This window comes from Pleurodeles waltl, chromosome 3_2, assembly GCF_031143425.1.
Source record: "Pleurodeles waltl isolate 20211129_DDA chromosome 3_2, aPleWal1.hap1.20221129, whole genome shotgun sequence".
In the NCBI taxonomy this organism is placed as follows: domain Eukaryota; kingdom Metazoa; phylum Chordata; class Amphibia; order Caudata; family Salamandridae; genus Pleurodeles; species Pleurodeles waltl.
The window spans coordinates 85,078,022-85,105,515 of record NC_090441.1 but is presented as its reverse complement, the minus strand read 5'-3'; the positions used below and the strand labels follow the sequence as shown (position 1 = coordinate 85,105,515).

Here is a 27,494-nt window from a genome sequence, read left to right as displayed (position 1 = left end):
GATGACTAAGGCTGAATAAGTACGTATTCTCATCTGGAATTTCCGAGGCCTGCGGGATTACACAAAACGTTATAGAGTCCACTCGTATTTCAGATGCCACACAGTCCAAATAGCCTGTCTACAGGAGACGCCCCTTGTGAGCACAGAAGTGCAAAAGCTAGCAAAAAAGCAGAGAGGGCAGCTGTTTTCCACAACATACTCCTCGTATGTCAGGGGGGTGGCGACCCAGTGGTGCCATTTTGTCATATTTATGGTGAAACAGATATTGTGGGGCGCTAGGTCCTCCTGCAGGGCACGCTAGGCGGTAAAGCCATAACTACCCTGTACACTTATGGCCCCAATATAGATGATGGGCAAACTTATATCACAATGTAAGAGCTACTGGATGTAGGAGGGTGCCCTGGCTTATAGTGGGTACCGTGTGGTACTTACACTTTGTACCAGTTCTAGTTATCCCTTATTAGTAGAATAGAGGTGTTCTAGCAGCTTAGGCTGATAGAGGTAGTTATAGCAGAGCAGCTTAGGCTGAAGGCTGAACTAGGAGACATGCAAATCTCCTACCATACCACTTATATCATTAAGCACTATATCATAAGAAAACACAATACTCAGAGTTACTAAAAATAAAGGTCCTTTATTTTAGTGACAATATGCCAAAAGTATCTCAGAGGATACACTCCCTTAGGAGGTAAGTAATATACACAAATTATATGCACACAAACCAAAAACAGGTAAGTAACAGTTAGAAAAGTAGTGCAAACAATGTTGAATCACAATAGAATGCAATAGGGAGAAATAGGCCTAGGGACAACACAAACCATATACTCCAAAAGTGGAATGTGAACCACGAATGGACCCCAGACCTAGTGTAGTGTGTAGAGGGTCACTGGGAGTGTAAGAAAACACTAAGGGTGTCCAAGATACCCCACCCCAAGACCCTGAAAAGTAGGAGTAAAGTTACCCTACTACCCCAGAAAGACAGTAAAGTCGAGATAGGGGATTCTGCAAGGACAACAACTGACTGCAAAACACTGAAGACGATTCCTGGACCTGAGGACCTGTAAAGGAAGGGGACCAAGTCCAAGAGTCACGCAAGTGTCCAGTGGGGCTGGAGCCCACTAAACCCCGGATGAACCCGACCTCCGGGTGGAAGAAGCCAAAGATTCTGCAACAACGGAAGGTGCCCCGTGGAGGAGGTCGCTCAGCAACACAGAGAGTCCACGCAGAAGCAGGCAGCACCCGCAGAAGCACCTGAACAGGCATGCAGAAGATCTGAGCACGGCAGTCGTCTCAGCACAACAAAAGAGGGTCCCATGAATTCGAAGTCGAAGTCCAACTCAGCGAGTTGGGCAATGCAGGACAGAGTACTGGGGACCTGGGCTAGGCTGTGCACGAAGGAAGTCTTGCAAAAGTGCACAGAAGCCCGAGCAGCTGCAGTTCACACAGTACACAGGTTTACTGTCTGGCGTGGGGAGGCAAGGACTTAACTCCACCAAATTTGGACAGAAGGGCCACTGGACTGTCGAAGACACTTGGACCCAGCTCCTGTGTTCCAGGGACCACGCTCGTCAGGATGAGAGGGGTCCCAGAGGACCGGTGATGCAGAAGTTTGGTGCCTGCGTTGGCAGGGGGAAGATTTCTTCTTGGCTTCCAGTGCAGTGTGAAGGCAGACAGCCCTCAGAGCATGCACCACCAGGAAACAGTCGAGAAAGCTGGCAGGATGAGGCGCTACAATGTTGCTGGTAGTCTTCTTGCTACTTTGTTGCGGTTATGCAGGCATCCTGGCGCAATCAGCGGTCGATCCTCGGCAGAAGTCGAAGGGGGAAGTGCAGAGGAACTCTGGTGAGCTCTTGCATTCATCTGGTGATATGCCCACAGGAGAGACCTAAATAGCCCACAGAGAAGGATTGGCTACAGAGAAAGGTAAGCACCTATCAGGAGGGGTCTCTGACGTCAACTGCTGGCACTGGCCACTCAGAGCTGTCCATTGTGCCCTCACACCTCTACATCCAAGATGGCAGAGGTCTGGGACACACTGGAGGAGCTCTGGGCACCTCCCCTGGGAGTTGCTGGTAAGGGGAGTGGTCACTCCCCTCCCCTGTGTCCAGTTTTGCACCAGAGCAGGGCTGGGGGGATCCCTGAACCAGTGTAGACTGGCTTATGCAGAGAGGGCACCATCTGTGCCCTTCAAAGCATTTCCAGAGGCCAGGAGAGGCTACTCCTCCCCAGTTCTTCACATCTATTTCCAAAGGGGGAGGGTGTAACACGCTCTCTCAGAGGAAAACCTTTGTTCTGCCTTCCCGGGACCAGGCTGACCAGGCCCCAGGGGGGCAGAAACCTGTCTGAGGGGTTGGCAGCAGCAGTAGCTGCAGTGGAGACCATGGAAAGTTAGTTTGGCAGTATCTGGACTCTATGGTGGAGACCCGGGGATGCATGGAATTGTTTCCCCAATACCAGAATGGTATTGGGGTGACAATTCCATGATCCTAGACATGTTACATGGCCAAGTTCCGAGTTACCATTGTGATGCTACATATAGGTAGTGACCTATATGTAGTGCATGTGTGTAATGGTGTCCCCGCACTCACAAAATCCGGGGAATTTGCCCAGAACAATGTGGGAGTACCTTGGCTAGTGCCAGGGTGCCCACACACTAAGTAACTTTGCACCTAACCTTCACCAAGTGAGGGTTAGACATATAGGTGACTTATAGGTTACTTAAGTGCAGTGTAAAATGGCTGTGAAATAACGTGGACGTTATTTCACTCAGGCTGCAGTGGCAGTCCTGTGTAAGAATTGTCTGAGCTCCCTATGGGTGGCAAAAGAAATGCTGCAGCCCATAAGGATCTCCTGGAACCCCAATACCCTGGGTACCTAGGTACCATATACAAGGGAATTATAAGGGTCTTCCAGTGTGCCAATGGGAATTGGTAAAATTGGTCACTAGCCTGCAGTGACAATTTTAAAAGCAGAGAGAGCATAAACACTGAGGTTCTGGTTAGCAGAGCCTCAGTGATACAGTTAGGCACCACACAGGGAACACATATAGGCCACAAACTTATAAGCACCGGGGTCCTGGCTAGCAGGATCCCAGTGACACATATCAAACATACTGACAACATAGGGTTTTCACTATGAGCACTGGGTCCTGGCTAGCAGGATCCCAGTGAGACAGTAAAAACTCCCTGACATACACTCACAAACAGGCCAAAAGTGGGGGTAACAAGGCTAGAAAGAGGCTACCTTCCTAAACTGGAAGATAGTATAGGATCTTCCATTGTATGGGCAGATGTCTTTAAGTGTATCCTAGATGGGGACTGGGATCGGCACCCACCAAAACAAGGCACTAATCCCCAAATGACTGATTCATTGGCTCAAGTCATGCAGAAGCTGGGGATGCTGGATAGCAGGCGTGCATTACACCCTCAAACACATGGATATACTTGTTATTCACTGACCCACTCTACAATACAGTCACCTCAACAGGCTGTGTTTAAAAAGAAAAAAATTCAACGTTTCAGTTTCATTTTTTAAGAGTACGCAGTGGTCCGTGGGGGGGGGTAGCCGCAGTCCCTATTTTTCAAGTCTGTAATTTGACAGACTCGCAAAATAGGAAAAGTACATCCTACAAGGCCCTTTTGCAGTCGCAAAAGGCGATTTTCTCATTTTGCGACTGCAGAATCACGTTGTATATCTGGTCCTTAGTTCACTAGAAATTGTGGGTGCCATTATGGCTGGCAGTACCTCAAGTCAGTCTTGTCAGACCTTAGACTTGAACACAGACTTTGTAGCATTTATGCATTTGAGCCCCATACTGCAGCACCATACAGGAGTTCACGTTGGCTCTCAATATAGACTTAGTGATGAGTCCCAAACAAGCCATGTTTTCTTCTTTAATCATATTTCTATTCTAGCCAAGGGAGCGTATGTTGTCCATCGAAAACATATGGTCTGAGTCTTCTTTGATGACATGTGAGGATTCCTTCTTGAGTGATCCATATCTCATTCTTTAGAGAGTCGCTTTGGCCATAATTTTTCCATCATTGTCTAATACGGTTAAGAGGTGGTAATTAGCGTGGTCCTACCTCACTTCCTTCTTAAATACTTTCCATTACATGATTAGCAAGGTATCATCTGCAAACTTTAAAATTGGGATTGCGGTTCCAGCAAACTTAGGGGCATCATGCATACATTGGGAGAGCCATTTAACTGCACCATTGATGTAGAGGTCAAATATTGCCGAGCCAATATACATCCTCATTTTATTCCCCGCTTGATCGGAATCTTGCCCATTAGGTCCCCACCCAAATTCTACCTTACTTTTGCAGAGGTGTTTGTGTGGAGGGCTCTTAAAATCCATAATAGTTCATATGGCACCCCATAAGCTTCAAGAACTTTCAACAAACTATCCCTTGGGACTAAATCAAATGCCGACCGCAGATCTATAAAAACAACGTACAAATGGTCTTTCTTCAGGGTTATATACTTCCAGCACAGCAGCTTGAACCGGAAGACCTGATCAAGGGTACTAATATTGGACCTAAAGCCTGCCTGAGCGTCTTCAAGAATATGATTATCTGCAACCCACGATTGTATCTTCGCCAGTACCTGTCTTCAGAATTTTTGGGGGGCGTTATCCATCAAGCTAATTGGTCTGTAGTTGGAGGGGAGGTCCCTACTCCCTTTTTAATAGATTGGTACAACAACCGCTCCTCACCAAGAAGGCAGTAATTCTTCAGCCCTCATAATGGCATTACTAAGGGCATTAATATAGGGACACCACACGTAAGGATGGTATAGAAACACCTGGAATACCATCAATCCCGGGGGCTTTTCCTTCTTTATTTGCATTAATGCTACCATTGTTTCTTCCAGGGTGAAGTAGGGGGGCTCTGACTCAATGTTATCCTCCTTCTGTAAGAGATTAGTTCGAGCCACTGGAGCATCAAGGCAACCCCCTCATTGTACTCCTCCAATGCATTCCCAATGTGCTCCTGCCCCTTCTCACTATACAAGGCCCTGAAGTGTTCTACACACCCCTCAGGCTGCACTACTGTGTCAAGATGATTATTAATTATTTTTGAGCTGGATGCTACCAATTTCCAAAATCCCTTTGTCTTCTTGCTCTTAGTCAGCTAATCCCATTGATCCATCTCATAACTCTTTTTCGCTTTAGATAGAGTAGACTTATAATGATTCCTTGCAAAGGTTATTTGTGGTTTGGTGCCAGACTTCAGGGCTTCCAAGAGCTTGGTCTTAGCATTCCTACATTCCTTGGTGTACCACACTGGGGAGTGTTGAAGGGAGCTTATTCTCTTCCTATTTTTAAAGAACAAGGGCCTTAATTGTTCCATGAACTGGCAGTGCACAGGGACCATTTCGGGCATACACCCTCTCTTGTTAGTTGCCTCAGCTAAATTGTCCACAAACAACGCATAGATTTGGGTTTGGATAGCATTATTATCCATAACTTTTGCCCATTCAACACTCCTTCTATTATTACCTGCCTCTACTGGACTCATATTGGGATAGGTTACTGCTTGTGAACATAGCCGCTGCAAATACAGCACTTAAAGTGTCATGGTCGCTATCTGCTCTAGAGATGACAGCCATATCAATTAGAGAGGCCCACACATCCTGATCCAGCAAGAGGTAGTCAATATGAGATTTAACAGGACCTCTCTTAAAGGTTGGCTTGAGGGGAAATCCGATCTAGTGCTGCCATTTGCAATTCTTAAGTCATGCTCAAGGATCAGATCTTCTTATTGAGTTGCTACTGCACTAGAGGTTTCTCTGATTTGATCAAACACCCCGCGGCTATCCATTGGACTAATTGGATATGGCAAGCAATCTAGCCTCCTCAACCCTATTCTGAGACTTGTGTTACAGTCACCAGCAATAAGTTTCAGAGTACTACCTTTAAGATGCTGCAAAATATCAGCAAGGTGGGCCACTATGGGGGAGAGTACATTATAGGGAACAGATCTCATATAGACATTAATAATAGCAATGCAACACACACCTGCAGAAGTTTTTACTTTTACATCTACCCCCAGCAAGTACTTGGTCCCCGCTACACTTTCACTATTGGGAAGAGATGAAGTACATGCTTTGTTGCAGATGCTCTATTCTCCTACTGCCACTCACTGGGCATGCACCGTAATATAGATCTGATGACCTAATTTGTCACCCAACCCATTCTAGCCTCAACAACAAAGGACAGAAGAAATCAACAGCACACTCCCCAGGCCAAATATACCCTACATTCCTCCTAAAACTAAGTAAACAGCCATCAAGCACCAACCACCCTGCTTTATGATATGAGAAAGTTATGGTTTCAAGAGGAGGTCCTGTGGTGGGCCATCAAATCATATTGGAGGTGCCTCCCGAACATGATGTAACAGACCCTTCTCCTTGTCAGCTTTTCCCATTTAGGCTGTGTCCTGCTGAGCCACCCCACCAGGTGATCTTGGGATTGAAGCTATATAAACACTGAAGGTGTGGGGTAGTAGGAACTAAAAAGGGGGGATGCTGTGTTGTCACACAGGAGTCAAGGGGAGTTTCCTTTACGGACTAGGTGGTCTCACACACATAATAGTGTCTTGCTTCATCATATGACCACCTAGCCCCACCCAAGTAAGATGATACTACTTGGGCGGACTCAACCTCTTGGTTAAAAGAACCAGAGGGAGTGCTGAAATTAAACTGACTGGATAGTTACAGTGATCCAGATAGGGTGAGTAATAAAATTACCGAGCAAGTCACCGATAACTATTCCTAATTTTAATGGTGGTGTATGCTGGTAAGACTAAAAAATCTATATGGGGGAAGAGAGGCTCGTTAGAGAATAATGTCTCTAGGAGTCTAAAAAGAAGTACATAGGACCAACATGTTTCTGCCCTCACTGTGTGCTGGGAAGTCAGGGGCATTCGTCAGGGTCGGACCATGTGGAGCAATTCCACATACTTGAGTAAACCCCTAGACCCCATATCAGTTACACCATCATCACTCCCCCTCCCTACACCTCCTGCTTTTTTCCCCCCCCCTTTTTTTCTTTTTTCCTCTCTTTCACCTGTTTTTTCCCCCCCGATTCCTCCACCTTCTGTGTGTTCAACTGCGTCTCCCTTTTTCTCTCTCTATCTTTTGCTCTTTCTTCCTCACCTTGTTTTTTCCCCCCACACTTGGCTTTCCGCCCCCCCTCCTCTTTTTTATCTTTGTTATCAATTTCCTGATTTCCCCTCTGTTTCTTTACTGTCCTTTCCTTTCTCTCCCCTTCTTTTCCCCTTTGTAGCTCTCTCCCCCTTTTTTTCCCTTCCTTTTCCCCCCCCCCAAACCCCCCCCCCCCCCAACCTCCCCTGCCCCCTCTTCGTGACTATCCATCTCTTCTTTTTTCTCCCCCGACTGGGCTCGTCTCCTCATTATCCATTCCATTGGTTTCCTTTTTCTTCATTTCCTCCTTGCTGTCTCTATTTCTTCCTCACTTCCCCTTTGCCCCCCCACTTAGCTCTTCCTTCCCCCCTTTCCCCTGCCTATCAATTACCTTTTTCCACCCCCCCGTTCCCCTCCCCCTGCTCCCTTTCGTTTCCTTTTCTTCCTTTTCGGCTTGGACTACCAGTCCGCCGTTCTGGGACTCGCTCTCCCAGCGGCCCCTGCTTTCAGTGACGCGTCGCGCGATACGCGCCGCGTCACGGCGGATTCCACCCCCGTGTGCGCCAGCCGCGCCACGACAGGGATACAACTATGCCTACGTTCCGTGGACTTTCCCACGGGGCCCCGGTTCCCGCGGACCACAACGCTTCACCACGGCCCTGCTGGCCCCCAGGCCCATGACACGGCACAGCCCCCGAGAGGGCGCGGCTAATCATATGGGCGTGGCACACCAATAATTTCGAACCGGGCTCACCTGGCTTTGCCCGGCATACTTGATCCCGTCCGGGCCCCGCCCCCACGCCAGGAGCACCAGACCGATTGGCTGCAAGCCACCATAAAGACTCACTTTGCTTACTAGCCGGTAGCAGAGCGGCCTGGCTCCGGCATGTAGGTACCCCCCATGGTATTCCCTTTGGAGTGGTAAGTGATGGCCTCCCTGGCCCCTTGGAATTCTCTCCCTTTCCCTTGCTCTCTTCCACGCTCTGATCTTTCTTTGGACAGTCTCTATGACCTGGCGTTTTCTTTCTTTTCTTCTCTGACACCTTTCCCCTTTTTTTTCATGTTCTGCCCCCATTTTCTTCCTTTTTCCACCCCTTTTTTCCCCCTCTCTTTCTCTTTTTTCTATTAGTCCCTCCTCCCTTCCTTCTCTCCTCTGCTCTTTTTATCCCCTCCCCTCATTAATCCCCCTGGTCTCTAGTCTCCCCTCTGCATACATTGCGCCCCTACTTTTCGTCTCCTTTTTTACTGTTGACCCCACGCTAAACTGTTGACCCCCTCAGAGTGTGACTACAAGGGAAAACCCCCCCCGGCATCAGCCAGACCTGAGGCATACCGCCCCTCTGCCCGGGGTAAGTCACATTTGCATGCGTGTGTGAGTGTTTTTTACCTTATCTTATTTTATTCCTCACCAATTGCTGTGTTGTGTGCAGTGCCCACTTATTCCACCTTGAATAACTGTGATCTAATTATCATCTACCACAGGCCTACCCCACCGTGAACTACCTGTTCAGGTAGGCCACACCATTCTCTTTGAGCACCCCACTGACTACATGTGCTCCGACCCTGACGAATGCCCCTGACTTCCCAGCACACAGTGAGGGCAGAAACATGTTGGTCCTATGTACTTCTTTTTAGACTCCTAGAGACATTATTCTCTAACGAGCCTCTCTTCCCCCATATAGATTTTTTAGTCTTACCAGCATACACCACCATTAAAATTAGGAATAGTTATCGGTGACTTGCTCGGTAATTTTATTACTCACCCTATCTGGATCACTGTAACTATCCAGTCAGTTTAATTTCAGCACTCCCTCTGGTTCTTTTAACCAAGAGGTTGAGTCCGCCCAAGTAGTATCATCTTACTTGGGTGGGGCTAGGTGGTCATATGATGAAGCAAGACACTATTATGTGTGTGAGACCACCTAGTCCGTAAAGGAAACTCCCCTTGACTCCTGTGTGACAACACAGCATCCCCCCTTTTTAGTTCCTACTACCCCACACCTTCAGTGTTTATATAGCTTCTTCTAGGGAGACGGTGTGGGCCAGCTATTCTCCCAGTACTCTCTTTTTGTGTATTTGTTGATCTTGGGATTGAAACCACCACGGAAGCTAATATCTAAACCAGTTAAGCACTGGCCGGCCTGTCACTCTAAATGGCTAGCCTCTCGAGAAATACTACACCTGGTGGCTGGTCAAATTTCTTAAACCAACTTCAAGTCACAGTGTCCCCTCTGCGGCTGGTAGTAATCACCATGCCCTTGACCTGCACCACTTTTCAGGGCTCAGGCTCAAACAGAAGCCCTAATTTGCTCCCTGGGTTGTGGCACACAACAGTCACAAAATCTCCTACGTGGATGTCAGTCACATGGGCTCTCCGTTTCTGACTCTGGTCATCATTTTGCTGGGGCCACTTGGCAGTTACAGCCTCTACCGCTAGTGGCTCGGGAGCCCAGGTCAAATGATGGGGTATTACATCTTGAATAGTCTGTTCAGAACATAGTTGGCTTGGGTTTCTCCCGTGATGGCATGCGATGGTTTCTGGTATTCACGGTCCAACAAATACAGTGCCCTTTCTAAATGACAGTGCTGAGCATGGGCATTGAGAATTGCTTTGGTAATGGGGCTCATGAACCTTACTGCCTCTCCATTAGCTTGCGTCCAACGAGGCATCACTTTGAGGTAACAGACTCCTAAGAACTGTAGATACTCTGTGAATTCCCATCCTGGAATGGGGGCCATGGTTGGTGTGCTGCTCCTAGACTGGATCATGTGTGGCCAAAATATTGTTTATCTTGGGTAAGGTCTCATCAGCAGCCGTGCTAGTCATGACTTCCAACTTGGGGCATTTAGAGAAATCCTCAATGACCATAACAAAGTGCTGGCCATCAGAGAGACTGCTGAAGTTGACCCAGGGTTGTTAGGGTTCTGTTTCACCTGGCTCCAGTTACTGGACTTGATGGCCGTAAAGGCCAGTTGGAGGCAGTCATCCTGCGCTGTAGCCTCCACTGTATCCTCAAGTGACACTGTAATGGTTGTGACCTTTCGATGATTAACTTGATGTACTCTTCAGTATCTTGCGCTTCTCGTTCAGCATCCAGGGTAGCATCACAGGGAAGTCAAGATATATACTCTGGAGCTTTGTGCCCCCAGCTGGTAGACAGTGTTCAACTAATACTGTGGCACTTGCAAAGCCCACTTCTCAATGCAGGTTAGGGGCCAGGACATTGATCCCTTGAAAACAGGGACAAGGCGCTTGTGGTCAGTAATGACAGTGAAAGGGTGGTTGTATACATAGATGTGGAAATGACAAGAGCCCCAGTGCATTGCTGGACTTCTCTCAATGCGGGGTGAGGGCCTGGACATTGATCCCTTGAACACAGTAGCGAGGTGTTTGTGGTCAGTATGAACAGTAAAAGGGTGGCCATATACATACACGTGAAATGGAAACATCCTCAGTGTACTACAGGACTTCTTGCTCAATTTGTGAGTACTGTTGCTCAACTGACGTTTGCTCTTGGCTGGCATATGCTACTTGGATCCACTCAAAACCCTTCTGGTGTTTCAGCAGGTCAACTCCTAACCCAGGAGGTCACACATGGTCTGGTCCAGGAGCAGCCCACCGACAATGGGCCCCCATTCCAGGATGGAAATATCTGCAGTCCTTAGGGGTCCACCGCCTCAAAGTGATGCCTCATTGGCTGCAGAAGGCTTCTTCTTCACCCTCACCCCAGATGCACAGGTTAGCGAATTTGAACAGGTCCCTCAAGGGGTTGGTGAGCGCTGTGAGGTTCTTGATGAATGTCCCACAGTAGTTAACCATGCCAAGAAGGACAGACAATGGAGCGTGCTCTGCTTTGATTTCCTGTACCTTTTCAGGGTCAGAGGCTACTCCTTCGGCTGAGAATTGGTCCCAAAGAAACTGATTGAGCTTTAGAAAAATAAATGTTTCCTTATGCAGAGTCCATCCACTGTCTTGCTGCTTCTTCAGCACCATCCTCACCCACTGGTACTGTCTTCATTTAGATTGTGCATTGGATCACTACATGTCTGCTTTTCTTGCTTCCTTTTTTAGGTCGAGCGTGCAATTGCTCTGACGTGTTGTAATCTATCTGTGGGCTTTTAACCATGCCCACTGAAAGCCTGTCATTCTCACTTGTTCATGGGCTTGCCTTTCAAAAATTATTTGTTATCATTGGTGAATGCTTTAGGTTTGTCCCTCCTTGGGGCAGTTTTGTTACCACCTTGGCTAGCGACCCTGTTACGTGGATAATTGCACATTTGCCAATACGTTTTACTGCGAGCGAACTTCTTTTTCCATTTGTGTCTCTCCTTCACGTTCATGCTCATGGCAGCTGTGGCACTTTGAATCAGCTTGTTGTTAGTTGGTGGGGAGTTTTGCAGAGGTGAAACATTGTTTTGGTTGAAGCTACAAACATCCAAGCACTGCTTCTCTGAGGAGCATTCATTGCTTAATGAAAAAGGATTAAACTCTGGGGAGGGCGAATGGGGCTACCCAGACATCTAAAGAGTACTCCATGATAGATCTTTATCCAATGCACTCTTTCTGACTTTTGCAGACTTCACCCTAACTCAATGCTTCATTTGAGCTGGTGGGGTTGCCAGCACTAATTTTTGGGAAGCAGCGCATGTTTTTCCTTATCAAACATTGACCGAGAGCAAGGGAGGGAAAACGAACTACTGGGAAACAAGGAGGCAGAGAAAGTCTGGAAACCCGTCACAACAGGAGAAAGCAGGGGTGATATAAAAAGACATTACGTGTCTGACAGCATATTAAAAAGGCATGTGGTGCATTCAAGACTACGCAGCCTCTGTATTTGCGTGCTGAGATATCCTAAGGACAGTCATGGGCGTGGGCACCAGCACTTTGTTCTTTCACAAATTAATCACTGCCCTAATTATTGGAGCAAACTTCAGGTTTTGCAGATATTCAACTGAAATGGAGACATTCAGATTTGACTGCCTAGTTTGCTGAAACAGCGTCTACTGTGATTTTGTTGTAACGGGCGCTATAGAGAGCGAAAGGTTAAGTAATAATTGGTATAGATGTATTTTATCATGCTGCAATAAAAAAGAAATTCACAGCTGATGCTGTGGGTGAAACATATCACGCAACTGAGACATAAAAGGAAATAAGGAAGAATGTTTTACGTTCTCTAAAAAGACATACGATTTCCCCCCCCCAAAAAAAAATGGAATAGATGTCTACGCTATTAGATGTATGTATCTTAGTGGTGATTTGTCTTTGCTTTCTTAGTGCTCTGAGGCTAACAAATGAGAGCCTATTAGCTTTAACATATGTTGCGTCCTGTCACTAGGTTGGGCAATGTAAATGATGCCTACTCAATACACCTTATGTATGCATATCTCTATGAGGGATGTTAATGTGTTGACAAGTTTGTGTAGATACTAATACAGAGAATTGCCTAGAAACTTATGGTCACCGATTTGGTTCCCAATGGACAGAGGAGAGCTCAACCTTCCTTCTTTCTTATGTTGATAAAATGAGTACCACACGAGTTCGTAATTATTAATTTAACAAAATGTAAAATTGCACTTTTTTTGGTAAATTCTTCTGACTTTCACATGTCAATATAAATAAGAAATGAAAGAAACATGGAACCGCTCAACAGTTGTTCTCGTTGTGTAAGATGTGATCTCCTGGTTTTGAACTTTTTATATCAAAATATAAAAAAGCTATTCGACTTTGACCCCAGGGACATGACCTTGGTCCTTGGGACATGCAATAAAGTCCCTGGGAGTTAGCTCTAGCCAATGGGACTCTGATCCTTTCCCAAGTGGGGCGAGGGCTCTGACTTCTTGGGGTATATGCATTGGGGCTCTATATGCATGTATGTCACCCCACCATAGGACATGCTCTTGGCCCATCTCCCCTTGAACATGCTCTGGGACCCGGACCTTTGCACCTATCCTGTTATCCTCTTTGCCCTGTGGGTCATGCACCTTGAATTAAACCCATTTTGACATGCACCTTAGCTACCTGAGACATGGGGCCTGGGTCTTACTAGGCTCCTCTTTCATGTGTCATGGGCCTACAAGGCATGTTCCATGGCCCCAGTACAGAGGTCATGGACTATGACTCATTGTGACCTGCAACCTTGTGCCCTGTGACAAGCGCTCTGACTCTGAGATACACCATACATCTCTTGCATCTTGAACACTTGGGGAAAGCAGTTGGATCCTTCCAACAAGCACCAGGACATCTTAGTCATGCATCTTGCCTGGAGTACGCCCCTTCGTAGCCTCGGAGTATGCCTGGCATCGAAAAAGTGCTGTGCGCATGACTCGTGAGATAAAAAAGATTTTGTATATATAGTGCTTTATACCACTGTCTTGCCATTGCTGAGTCTGACTTCAAAATCACGCACAGATATCTGCAAAGAGCTCTTAACTGACTGAGTTACATTTCTTGCGGTGGGCACGCTCAACACTGCTTATGATGTGCCCAGTGGAACCTGACCCCACCCCAACAGACCACGCTCTCTGACCTCAGGTTCAGCCACATCCATCTCCTAGAGAAAAGCAATGGCCTCTGGACATGGCCTTACCAATAGGGAAGGCATTTGATCTCTATGATGTTCATCCTGAATCCAACAATGTGCTACCTCCTTTAAGTCTTCTGGATAATATTTATACCAACTTACTTTTTAGGTTGAGCGCGCAAGTGCTTTGACCTGTTGGATGAATTGTGGGCTTTTAACCATGCCCACCGCACGCCCTTTACTTTCACTCGTTTGTGAGCTTATCTTTCAAAAATCCTTTGTTATCATTAGTAAATGCTTTACGTTTGTCCCTCCTTGAGGCGGTTTTGTTACCGCCTTGCAGACTGCCCCTGTTACATGGATAATTGCTCGATTCCCGATAAGTTTGACTGAGAGCAAACTTTTTTTCTTTTTGTGTCTCTCCTTCCCGCTCATGGCGGCCATGGCGCTTTAAACCGGATCGCATACGCCAACTGTTTTACTTTTCATTTTCAATTTAAGTAACAAGAAAAGTCAAGTTAGGAATTTACAATGCTAATACCTGTAACTGGAGCAAATGTGAGACGCATTCCTTTGCAAATGCTTGTTTACTCAATGCCGCCTGCATCCCTTTCCACGTCTGTTCCTGCTTCTTTTTCTCCGTCTATGAATATCTCTGCATTCCTTTCCCACACGACCTGTACTTGCTTCTCTTTGTCACAGTATGTCTAAAACTGCAACCATTTCCCACACAAGCTGTCCCTCCGTTCCTTTTTCACACTATACCTAAACATGCCGCCCTTTCCCAAGCGTTCGGATCACGCTTCCTCTTCTCAAACCATGCCTAGCTCTGCATCTTTTCCCACATGTCTACTGTCCCTGCTTCCTTTTCATGCACTATGCCTACCTCTCATTCCCTTTCCAGGCATCTTCTGTCCCTGCTTCCCTTTCTCACACTATACATACTTGTGCATCCCTTTCCAGATGTCTCCTGTCCCTGCTTCCCTTTCTCACACTGCGTACCTCTGCAATCCTTTCCGACATGAAATGTGCCTATTTCCCTTTCTCATACTGTACCTACCTATGCACTCCTTTCCGCCACGAGCTGTCTCTGCTTCCCTTTTTCACACTGAGCATACCTCTGTATGCTTTTTCCACACGAGCTGCCACCCCGTATTCAACAAATCTATTTTTCATGGCCTGTGCTAAGGGGTGATTTTGATGCTTTGAGTATCAATCTTTCATCTCCAATTGTCGGGACTCTATTTGGCAGCCTAGTATTACCAACCTCTATAACTGAACCTTTTACCTGAATATCCGTGACCTTCAACTCTCTCCATCTGCTCAGCGTTCCTTTGTATTCATATCATACCCTCGTGTCCTTATGGTCAAACTGAATGCGCCCCTTCTTACGCCTATCAAATAATAGTATATCACATGTTCCAGCTGTAGTCTGTTGAGGTTTTGCAAACAGGTGTACAAGAATAGGACAAAGACAGAGGTTGTTACCTGAAGCAGGAAGTCACAGTCTTCTACTTGGAAGGCCACGTCCTTAACACCATCGCCGTGCTTTGCGAGATGCTCCCCCATCACTGGACAGAACAGACAAGCAAAGTGTGATCATTCACTCGCATTATTTCACTCAATCGCAAATCTGTGTGTGGGTCCTGACTTTGCCTTAGGATGCTGCAATTCTCATCCCCATACCTTTTACTTTTCTACACCTACTGTCAACTCCTTGGCATCTTCCTCACTCAAGCGATCAGAAAGTTGCGATGATAGAAAACGCTGATGCAGAAAGTTATGTTTCTGTTAATATTACCTTCTACTTGTTGTAACACTGGTGTAGATGCAGTAACCCTTACAGGTGCTTGGAAACCTCTTTACCCTTTACCTGTGGCAGGGCCATTTCTCATCAACACTTTCTACTTTTTTGCAATTAAAATGTATGGATATAAGGAGGGCCTACAAAGATATATTTATGAGCAGATTTAAAATAAATAAATAAAATACACATCCATATAAAACTAAACATATACACATTCAACATTGCAACATATTTTCCTAGGATTGGTTCAATAACATCGTTATTTCAAGTAATACATTCTTAGCAAACCCTTGTTGAGAGGTTTAAATTAATAAATGTTCACTATGCAGATGTGTTTGAGTCTGTATTTAGGAGTATACAAAATCCAACTCATTTTCACATACCCTTCTCTTTATTTTAGAAGAATAGAAAGTACACTGCTCGAGTGTCCTGCTAATATATTTTCTAATGTTTCTTTTAATTGTTTTAACAAACAGAGAAAAAACAAGACAGTCAATACGGAGAGCACTTCTCTCACGTAGTACAGTATTGGTGGTACAGGTTATAGTGTATTTCACCTCCTTCGTTTTTTGGATCCTTTTCGCGGTCTTTTGACCCCGACCGCATTTGCTGGCATTGCAGATCAGCGCGCTGCGCTGAATACACTTTTTTTTTTACTGGCGGCATTTCCGACTCGTATTCCTGTCGCTTTCACAACTCACGTGGCTACCGTTGATATTATTTTGTGAGCCAAACATCTATCATTTCTTTTTTGGACTTGCTATTTGTTGGTCCCTTTATTTGTTGCTGAGTGTCTCGCTTAGTTATTCATTTTTGCGGTGATTCATATACCAATATATATTGCGTTATTACTACTGACTGGATACTGTTTGGGCCCTGAAGAAGCCCCATGCTGGGCGAAACGCGTTGGCCATCCATCATGAACTTATTACTTATTTATGAACCCGCTACGACCACAAGGACATAAGGATTTTTTGTTTTCTTGGCTTCCTTAACTGTACATTATATAATTGTTTCTTTCTTTTTTGTTATTATCCACTTTGCCTATTTGGTTGTCAATCAATGATTTACTTTCTTGGACTATTTACGACTTAATAAATTTGTAATAATCTTTGTTCTCTACATCGTTATACTGGCCTTGGCCTTCTTGTTATTTTGCTCTCTGTATAATTGCATTGCACCACCTTCTAGTTGTATTTCACCTCCTGTTAGTAGGCGACTGTATATCGTGGGGCATGTAATACCAACACGAGGTGATTCATAATTGTCTTCCGTACATACATGAGATCGTGGATATAACCAATTCTCGAGATTTATAGGCAATAATACAAACATTAGCATGGAGTCACAGTATAGTTGAGATGAGGGTGTGTGTACTGGGATGGGAAGGATGTGCTTAAAGGTATGATCGTGTTGGGGAGGTGAGGGCAGGTGGCTGGGGGGAGCTGCCAGGAGTGCGCCCTGATGTATTTGGTTGGTGGTGAGCATTAAGAGGGTGTGTCTAGTAGTGCGGAGGCAAGGTCAGACATCGGATTTGTGTACCAATAATATGTGGTGGACGGGTGTCAGACTTAGCTTCTACCTTCACTAGATACGTGTGCCAGTCAGGAGGCTTAGCGGACAACGTTCTACCTGGTATGCCTGCGGTCTGTGCATGTTGTTCTGCTAGAATACCTGTGCGAAGATCAGAGAGCCATAACTGAATAGGAGGTGAAACAGAGGGCTTCCAGTCCGTGGCTAGACATCTTTTTCCCAGTAGGCAAGCGAGATCTACACATTTATTGATCGGCTTGCGCGTGGACGTGCAAGAGGTAATTCTCAGAAGGCAATAAGTGCCTTCTCTCCCGAAGGTGACACTTGTGACATCTGAGATCACCGCTACAACTTCGTCCCAGTAGGGGGTAATCTGAGGGCAGTACCACATCATATGTGTAAAATCTGCTGGACTCGTGTGACAGAGAGGGTGACAGTGGTATATATGAGGAATGACCCCTGTGGGATACCATAGTTGTCTGACAACGATGTAATGTATTAAGTATCTTATCTGTAAACAAGTCACCCCATTCCGACAGGCCGGCCACATGCAAGGCTGCCACATCCTTTCGCTTTTGTAACCCTTGGCATCCAGATAACAGCCAGGGAGGCAACTCAGGAACCCATGGTACATAAGTACTTTTTAGTCACTTATGTGGCCCAACACGTTCTAACTATGCGCATAAGTCCATTGTCCTCCCTATTTGGTGCCAAGCGATCTGTGCCCAGCAGCGAACATAGCAGCGAAAGCTGTGGCACATCCTCAGACCACTACCGAGATCTAACTTATTTAGTCTGGCAAGCCAATGTATAGATCATTGTAACTGGGCTGCCGCGTAGTAGTATTCATAATTAGGGGCACCCAGCCCATCCCGATCTAAGGGGCCATATAGCTTAGAAAGCGCCACTCGACGCCTGCCCTTGCGCCATATTAGTGCTGATAAGAGTGATCGCATATCTGCAAACATCCTAGTTGGCAACTGCAGCAGAAGGGCAGAAAAAAGTGTAACAGTCTGGAAGGATTAACATTTATGAGATAGAGACCCTGCCGAGTGACAAAAGTGGCAGGGCCAGCCAAAAGGGTAGAGAGGACCTTGCACTGGTAAGAGTTTAGGCCCTCATTACAACTTTGGCAGTCTTTTTTGAAGACCGCTGAAGCCGCTGCAGCTAGCAGACCAACAGTGTTGGCGGTCTGCTGACTGCCATATTATGAGTCCTGAAAGGACTTCTGCCCATTCACGGGCAGAAATCCAACTCCATCGGCCTGGCCAATGGAGCTGTAGAGGTGGTTCCACCACCAGCACTGCCACGCCAACAAGACTCTGCCTGCCACATTACGATATGTAATGCGGCGTGGCAGAGTCCTGTACGGCAGTTCGGTGATGGCAGTGGAAAAGGCCAGGACCCATCCCCTCTCGGACGACCACCTCGCCGGAAAAGGTAAGTTGATTGTCCGAAAGGGTGTTGGGTGCATGTGTGTGGTGTGTGCGTGTATGTATGCCTGAATGAGTGTGCGTGAGTACATGTTTGTGTGCGTGGAGTGCGTGGGTTTGTGCATGTGTGTGGATGAAGGGGGGGTATGGATGAGTGTGGATGAAGGGAGGGTGTGTGAATGAAGGAGGGGTGTGGATGAGTGTGGATGAAGGGAGGGTGTGTGAATGAAGGAGGGGTGTGGATGAAGGGTGTGAAGTGTGTGCATGAGTCTGAATTTGGAGGAGGGGTGTGTGCATGTTTGCTCATGAGTGGGGGGGTGCATAGGGGTGTGTGGACATGTGTGTGTGCATGTGCTGGTGACAGGAATGGGGATTCCTGTCGCCGGGTGTATGACCGCCAGCATTTTTGTGGCAGAGCTGAGTCGTAATACCAATGGCGGTATTATGGCTGTCAAGAACCCTCCAACTTGCCATGTAATAACAGCAAAACGTACAGGAAAAGCTACAAGAGTGCTGGTAAAGAAGTATCCACAGTGGAAAAAGCGATGTTCTTCCTGGAGAAAGGTTTTTTGAGTCGTGCTACTCATGTTGCAAGAAAAATGCGGAAGAAAGGAATCCAAGATGGCAGACGAGAAGATCAAACATTAAGTTTGCACTCAATTCCGTTGGTATGATATGCATGCACCGCCAGAGAGCTCCGCACTTCAACTGTGCCCTGACAGGAATCCAGATGTGTTGAGAGAGCGCTCATTAAGAGGTAAATGTTTTCTGAGGCAAATTTGGCTTCACATGCATTTCAGACTATTCAAGTTAACTACAGATAATATTTATTTATTTAGAAGCAGAGACAGAATGTTTTTGCAGCTTGAATGAGTTTCCAGCTGGAAGTATTTCTTGTGAACATTCAAAGAATATAAAAATATTATCAATCAAAGTTTCAAAGTTTGAAAGGTTTACTGGAGAATATAAACACGACGAGTTAAAGAAGTCTACAAATTATTCTTAACAGAAGTGCAGTCAAAAGAACTCAAAAGATATATATCAACACGAAGGTTGAGAAGTAAGCTAATCTTCACTTAGAAAAAACAGAGAACAACTTCTAAGAAAACTAAGCGTTCTCTGACAAAGGGTGTTTTTTAAGCGGTGCTGGTGCTCTCCTTTGAGTTTGTAAAACTGATATCCTACTTTACTCAGACGGTGCTACAACTAAGAAAACCCCCCGTACAAAACGTAGCCAAGATAACCACAAAGACGTAATCCAAACATTACATACACCAAGCACTCGTCAGATTTTCAGTCAATAGTAACTAGTATGACCAAAGTATTCAAGATCCTCATATCAATCAGAGTCCAATGTTTAACTTGAGTTGCTCTTTATTTCTCTTGAACAGTTCCAATCCAAAATGCTCCAATTCAATCAAAAATTGCTCCAATTTCAGTCAACACTTGTTTTGTAAGGGGATTACCCCTCGACTTCGTCAGGACTTTCTATAACAAACAATATCCAAAGTAACATAATAAGTATACATTAATTATTTTCAAAAACCCCTATCTCCCATATCCGTGCACTGTAACTTTGTGATTCCAATATCAACAGTGGAAACCATAATCTCAAGCAGCAATACTCTTCCTCACCACTCGTGATTTAAAAAAAAAAGAACATAATCGATATCCCTTATAAGAAGTTCAAGTAAGTGTCTTAAAGTGTTAGAAAAACCTTATCCTGCCTGTGAAATGGTGTAATTGTACAATCCACCACCATATTAGGACTGGAAATAAGTTATACCCGTTTAATTCTTAAGGTCAATTTCTTATAACCTGCCCGTCGTTTTGATTAGTCATGCTGTAACATATGAGTATGCCAGTCTTTTTATCTGTAAACATGGATTCCATATTTATTAATTACTATATTTGTCCTTTGTTACATATGCTGAGTTTACAGAAAACTCCTATCTCGTGCCGCTTACCTGATGTTATATATTAATAGTAATCCCTCTCCGTGTAGGATGCCCCTATGTAATTTATTGAACGAGCGTATCCTGCAATGTGAAGTAATAACTATTAAGAGTCCACATTTCTCTTGATAACCCATCGTACATAAAGCGTACAGCACTGTCGCTTTCCTGCCCTTTGCTCAGTACACTCCGTGAGTCCGCTAAGCACTAACAAAGAGAGTCCGTTCTCTCTCTCGTCATTTAAGTATCTTCCTCAATAGACATAGAGAGCAGACTAATTCCACTCTTTATTTCGAGCGTTTTAAATGTAAACCCGAACCAATTCTCTAGGATTTTACCGCAACTCATCATTTAAAGTATATTCCACTCTATTAATAGACCGCTCTCCTACTTCTTTTGCCATGTGCAGAGAACGGAGTTGTTATCGCAACTCATTCCTTAAAATATATTATCATGAAAAGCTCACAACCTTTTATAGCACTAAGAGTATACTATTATCGGAAAATACACATTCTTTTACAACAGTAATTGTTCTTACATATGTTCTTTACCTTATGATTGTCCTGATAACTACCATATCCAACATTATTAATCTTTTACATCCCAAAACAAAAAAGGGGTATATAAAAGAATATTTTTCACTGCAATATCCTTATTATTGATGCCACTGTATTCTTCATACCTTAACACAATTACATCTAGAACCAGTTATCAAATAGTATCATATATTTTTCTACTCTATGTCCCTCTCTATCTCTCCCCCCAAAAATATTCTAATTTGTAATCTGATTTCAAACCTAATTCCACCGCTCCTAACCGCATGATGCATATTGATGCATATGGATTCCTTTCTTCTTAGTGCCAATTCCCTATTGCATCCTCGTTGATTTTTTTCTATGTGCTCAAATCCAAAAAACCTGAAATCCTTGTGAGGACCCTGTGCTAGACATGATCTCATATGTAAGGCAATCGGACAACGCTCATCATCCTGTCTTATAGCTCTCCAATGTTCAGAAATCCTTGCCCTAAGGGAACGAATAATACTACCTACATATACCTTATCACATTTGCAGATTAACATATAAATTACAAATGTTGTATTACAGTTTATGTGTGTCTGAATGGTATATCTCCTATTCTCAAATCCCTGAAAGTCCTTCTTGGCTTGCCATGCCCATCTACACATTGCTCAACTACCACATTTGAAAAAACCCATATCATGAGTATCCAACAAATTAGGTTTCGTCTCTATTTTCAAATAACTAGGACTGAGGATGTTATTAAGCGTTAATCCTCTTCTATAAGATACCTCTAGTGTGTTCTTAATGTATTTCCTTAAATCCTGTCATAAAATGCCCAAATGTGTTCTCATACTTTTCAATAATAGGGCAGAATTATTAGTATATATACTCACACCCATCCTAAATATCTGCATCTTATCAGCAACCTTCCAAGGCACTTGGAAACATGGAACAGTCCTCCACCTCCTGAAGAACCCTCCATGGACTCCTCAACGCTCACCAACTACAGACCAATCTTCCTAATGCCATACTTCTGTGTGGCATAAAAAGATGCAGCATGTAGGAAAGTACGCTCTTTCTTGGCACGGTTACCCTCTTTTTCTGCCTGATGTCAGTGTGTTTGACTGTGTTCACTGGGATCCTGCTAACCAGGACCCAGTGATTTGCTCTTGCTCCCAAAACTCTGTTTTTCACCCACAATTGGCACACTGGTGTCATATTCTAAGTCCCTAGCATATAGTACCTAGGTACCCAGGGCATTGGGTTTCCAGGGGAACCCTATGGGCTGTAGCATATATTTTGCCACCCATAGGGAGCCGAAGCAAATGCTTCTGCAGGACTGCCATTGCAGCCTGCGTGAAAAGGTGCAAGCACTGGTATTTTTCACTACACCAGGTTACTTGTAAGACACCCCTATGGCAGGCCTTCTAGCCCAGAGGGCAAGGTGCAAAGTACCTGTGTGTGAGGGCACCCCTGCACTAGCAGAGGTGCCCCCAGGAACTCGAAGCCCATTTTCCGTACTTCGTGAGTACGGGGACACTATTTTACGAGTGTACTGGAAATAGGTCACTACCTATGTCCAGCTACATAATGGTAACTCCGAACATAGGCATGTTTGGTATCAAACATGTTGGAATTATATCCCAATGCTTTTGCAAGCACTGGTTGTATGATTCCATGCTCTCTGGAGGCTCCATAGAGGACCCCCAGTATTGCCATTAAAGCCTTATGAGGGTTTCCAGGCAGCCCAAGCTGCTGCCACCTCCCTGGCAGGTTTCTGCCCTCCTGATGCTTGAAAAGCTCGAGCCAAGGAAGGCAGAACAAAGGATTTATTTTGGGAGAGGGGTGTTACACCCTCTTCCTTTGAAAATAGATGTTACAGGCTTTAGAGGAATAGCCTCCCCGAGCCACTGGAAATGCTCTGAAGGGCACATTACCTTGCATAAACCAGTCTACACCAGTTCAGGAACCCCCAGTCCCTGCTCTGGGATGGAACTGGACAAAGGAAAGGGGAGTGGCCACTCCCTTGTCCATCACCAACCCAGGGTGGTGCTCAGATCTCCTCCAGAGGGTCCCTGGGTTTTGCCATCTTGGGTTCAAGGTTGGCAGGGAACTCTGGGAGCATCTGAGTGGCCAGTACCAGCAGGGACATCAGAGCCCCTCCTGATAGGTGGTCACCCAGCTAGGTGGTCACCCAGATAGGTGACCAATCCCCCTTTCAGGGCTATTTAGGGTCTATCCTATTGGTGGTTCCTCAGATTATGATTGCAAGACTCCAGCAGGAATCCTCTGCACCCTCCACTTTGACTTCTGACTGAAGAAACTGCATCTGGACTGTTCAGGACCCTACAAGCTGCAACAAGGAAGCAAGACCCCTTCTGCAACATTGTATCTCCGGCTCCTTCCAGCAACTCCATCATTTCCCCAGTCGTGCATCCTCTGAGAACAGTCCGTCTTCAGCCTGCATCGAAAGAAAGAAGGAATCTCCCTTGGAGTGAAGGAGTCACTCCCCTGCTTCTGCAGGCATCGACTACGACGACGACCGGCTGCGTGGATCCCCTCTCCTGCTGAGTTGTGTGGATCCTGCATCACAGGTGGTGGACTGAAGTAGTCCCGACAGTCCTCTCTTCCAACTATCCATCTTGGGTGAAGGTAAGCCCTTGCCTGCCAATGAAGGACAGTACCCCCATTCACTGCGTCCTTTGCAGCTGCCAAGGCTTATTGGTATCCCTCCTCCAAGATCTTCAGGCATCTTGAAGCTCCATCCCCCAGCACTCCTTCCTGTGATGCACAGCTCCCTGAGTAGTTCTCTGGCGGCGTGGGAGCCTTTTTCGTAGTGCTGCATTGGCCTCTTCTGCGGCTTTCCTGTCCCTGTCCTGTGAGACTACTATGGGCGCTGCCTGGTCTTCTCTGGGCTCTCTGTGCTGCTGAGGGCCTCTTCTGACTCCCCCTCCTGGGTAGAGTCCACCTGGTCCTTCCTGGCCCCCGGAAGCGCCATTTTCTGCTAACTGCGAGCTTTTCGTGTGTCAAGGCTTGTTGGCGGACTCCGATGAGGCCAACCCGCATGCAATCCTCCATCCGGCATGGGACATCACCTGCATCCTCCAGGAACCGGACTTCATCTTCTTGGGTGCAGTGCTGAATTTTCTTCACTGGTGGTTCACCTTTTGCACCTTCATCCTGGTGGTTAGGGGGTCCGGCCCTTCCTGGACTCGTCTGTGCTTCTTTGACTTGGTCCCCTTTTTCCACTGGTCTTCTGGTCCAGGAATACACTGTTAGTGTCTGCAGGCTCTTCTGCGTTTTGCAATATTCTTCTTTACTTCTCTGTGTGTATTCTGGGTAATTTACTGTGATTTACTCCTGTTTTCCTGGTCGCTGGGGTGGATTGTGGTACTTACCTTTGGGCTTTCCTAGTACTCCCATCTCCCCTCTATACACTACACTTGCCTAGGTGGGGGACCGACTTTTGCAGTCCACTTTCTTAGTATATGGTGTGTGCTCCCCTTAGGCCCCTTTCTAACTATTGTGATTTTCACTAATTGCACTGTTTTCCTAAAGGTTTTATGCCTATTTCTGCAAACAAACAAGTGTATATAATTTGTGTATCACTTACCTCCTAAGGGAGTATAGTCTCTATGGTATTTTTGGTATTTGTGTCACCAAAATACAGTACCTTTATTTTTGTAACACTGAGGGGGTCATTATGAACACAGCGGTAAACACCGCCGTGTTCATGCTAGTGGTCTTTCTATAGATGGCCAGCCCCCTTGAGACCCCGCCGACAGCATAAAGAACATTCTGCTGGGCCGGGACGTTGCTGATAGCTCCACATGGAGCCATCGGCAATGCCTCAGTGCAGCGGTTGCAGCAGCACCGGTTGCACAGATCACTGCCCGTACATCGGGCAGTGACCTGAGCAACGGGGCACTGCACGGGGCCCCTGCACTGCCCATGCTAAGTGCATGGGCAGTGCAGGGGCCCCCAGAGCACCCCTTCAGCCAGCCTTTTCCTGGCGGGGGAACCAGCTAGGCAAAGGCTGGGGGAAACAGGGTACATTATCCAGAGGGCAGCACTGCTTGCAACGCTGCCCCGTCAGATAATGTAATCCGCCATCGCCAGGCTGCCTGTCGGCGGTCCTCCCTGTGTTAATTATATGGCGGTTCAGACCGCCATGCCCTTGGCCGTCTTTTCCACCGCCGCTGGCATGGCGGTCTGAACCGCCGGGTTCGTAATGAGCTCCTGAATGTTTTCTTTCATGTGTGTAAGTACCAAGTGTGACTACAGTGGTATTGCCTGAGCTTTGCATGTCTCCTAGCTAAGCCTTGGCTGCTCATTCACTGCTACCTCTAGAGAGCCTGGCTTCTAGGCACTGACTACACTACACTATTAAGGGATACCTGTACCTGGTATAAGGTGTAAGTATCATAGCTACCCACAACACACCAGGCCAGCCTCCTACACTCCACAGCTGAGTTGAGGAAGATAGGTTTATTAAAAATAATATTATGCAGGCAGATACAAAGCCACATGCTTCTATCTTGGCTTCTCTGCCTGTCTGCTGTTAACAGTCTCCAATCAAACTCGCATTCTCGAGCGTTGATCCAAGCCGCTCTGAGACAGGAGAAAGAGAAGAGGAACATAAAGAGATAACAATACAACTTTTGCCCCACAATTTCAAATACATTACAAATAACAAAATGATAAAAACAAAAAGAAACAACAAAGATTTTAGAAGCAATATAAAACAACCTTGCGATCACAGTTAAAAATATAGTATAACATACTAAGTATATAACCACCCATATGGTGAACAAAATGCATGAGAACAAATACAGGTAAAATCTTCACTAGTGACACTACTATCGATAGCAACCACTTTGGCCACCCGTGCAGCATTTCACCATTGTCCATTGTTCAATTTATTTGCACAACCATATTCACTGATTTCATTTATTAGTAGCTGAAAACTATATCACACATTACCCTTCATTACTCTGGATTTAACCAATTTGACTCAAACCCATTCCCATTTTTTGAAATACTCTCTTTTGATGATTTTCCTGTCATCATATCTAGTTTTGCTTTTATCATGAGAAGACTTCATATTAGCTCAAAACTGGCTAATCATCTGCGGCATATCTCCTGTGGAGAAGATACCCTTACATTTTCTTAACCATGCAGATCTTAACAAATCCCAAGAGCTCCCTACTTTCAGTGCTTTAAAGGAAGAGACCCCTGACACTGAATGAATGTTGCGATAAGCCCATAGCATGATTCGAACAGCATCAACCACATCACAACCTTCAATCATCGCTCCTCTGATGCACTCAGTGATCATTCTGTTTGCTTTCACCACATGACCATTTGCTTGGGGATGAAAGAAGATACATCTTGTGTGTTTAATCCCAGCATCATTCAAGAAAACCTTCAATTGCGTAGATGTGAACTGCAAACCATTGTCTGATATCAATTCTAACGGATACCCTTCTCTTGTGAAAATGTAAATGAGAAAAGTGACTACAGCCTTATTGTTTGGTTCTCGCACAGACTTGACCTCTAACCATTTGGACAAGCTATCATTCATCACAATGGCAAACCCCTGATTTGCAGGTAAAAGTTGGAAAGGACCCAGAAAATCAATGAACAATTTCTCTGAAACACCTTTAGAAGTTTCCATTCCACCCAAGGGGGATACATAAGATTTGAGACCTTTAACATTTTGTGCACAAATCACACACTTCTTGCACCAATCCTCAACATCTCTGTCCATTCCTGGTCACCAGTACGTTTCCCTCAGCTTTTTGTATTGAGAGTCATTCCCAAATGACCTTGATGGCTGAAATCAAGCAAGATATTCCTGACCAAGTCAGGAGGAACTAATTTGTCCCCTCTAAATAACAATCAACTCAACTCAGTTTGAACCTTATTATATGATTATGTACCTAAAGTAAGGCTTTCTTCTTTGAGCCAGGCCACCCTCAGACTGAATATTCCGTAACTTTATTCAAAAACAGATCCTTTGCAAGAACACTCATCCAACATACTTCACTCACACTCTTACTGCCACCGTTGTTCCAAAATACACTGGCCCCCAAACAATCAACATCTTGTAACTCTGCCACATTATTTTCTTCTATCACTCCACACAAGTGTGGAAGTGGTGAGCCAAAATCCGTTCTTTTGTTTCTCCCCCCAGTAATATATTCAACGTAAAAATGATGCTCAAGAAATTGCACATTTAGTCTGACTAACCTGGCTGTGGCTTTGGTGGAATGTACATTAGTCCCATTAAGAATGGTAACTAAAGGTTTATGGTATGTGCATATTAGATATTTCATACCCCATATATATGTTTTGAGCCGCTCAACATTCCATGTGCAAGCATCTCACAATCAATATTTGTGAATGCCAGTTTCTGACTAAATAAAGTGCATGATGCAAATGCTACAACTCGCTCTGAGTCACCTCTGCCTTGAGATAGAATTGCCCCCACACCACTAGCATTAACCGTTATGCATAGTAACTTGCCAGGTGAAAATGTGCTTAACGTTACTAAATGCTCAATGAACTTAGCA

At 45.5% G+C, this 27,494-nt stretch overlaps 1 protein-coding gene across 2 annotated transcripts in view; it reads right to left on the bottom strand.

Moving 5' to 3' along the window:
• LOC138286509 (4-hydroxyphenylpyruvate dioxygenase) overlaps positions 1–27,494 on the bottom strand; it is a 560,744-nt gene that overhangs the window by 240,047 nt on the left and 293,203 nt on the right. For both annotated transcript variants that reach the window (XM_069226859.1, XM_069226860.1), the window contains exon 6: positions 15,159–15,241. In XM_069226859.1, coding sequence (XP_069082960.1) covers positions 15,159–15,241 — 83 coding nt within the window. The remainder of the gene's footprint in view (positions 1–15,158; positions 15,242–27,494) is intronic.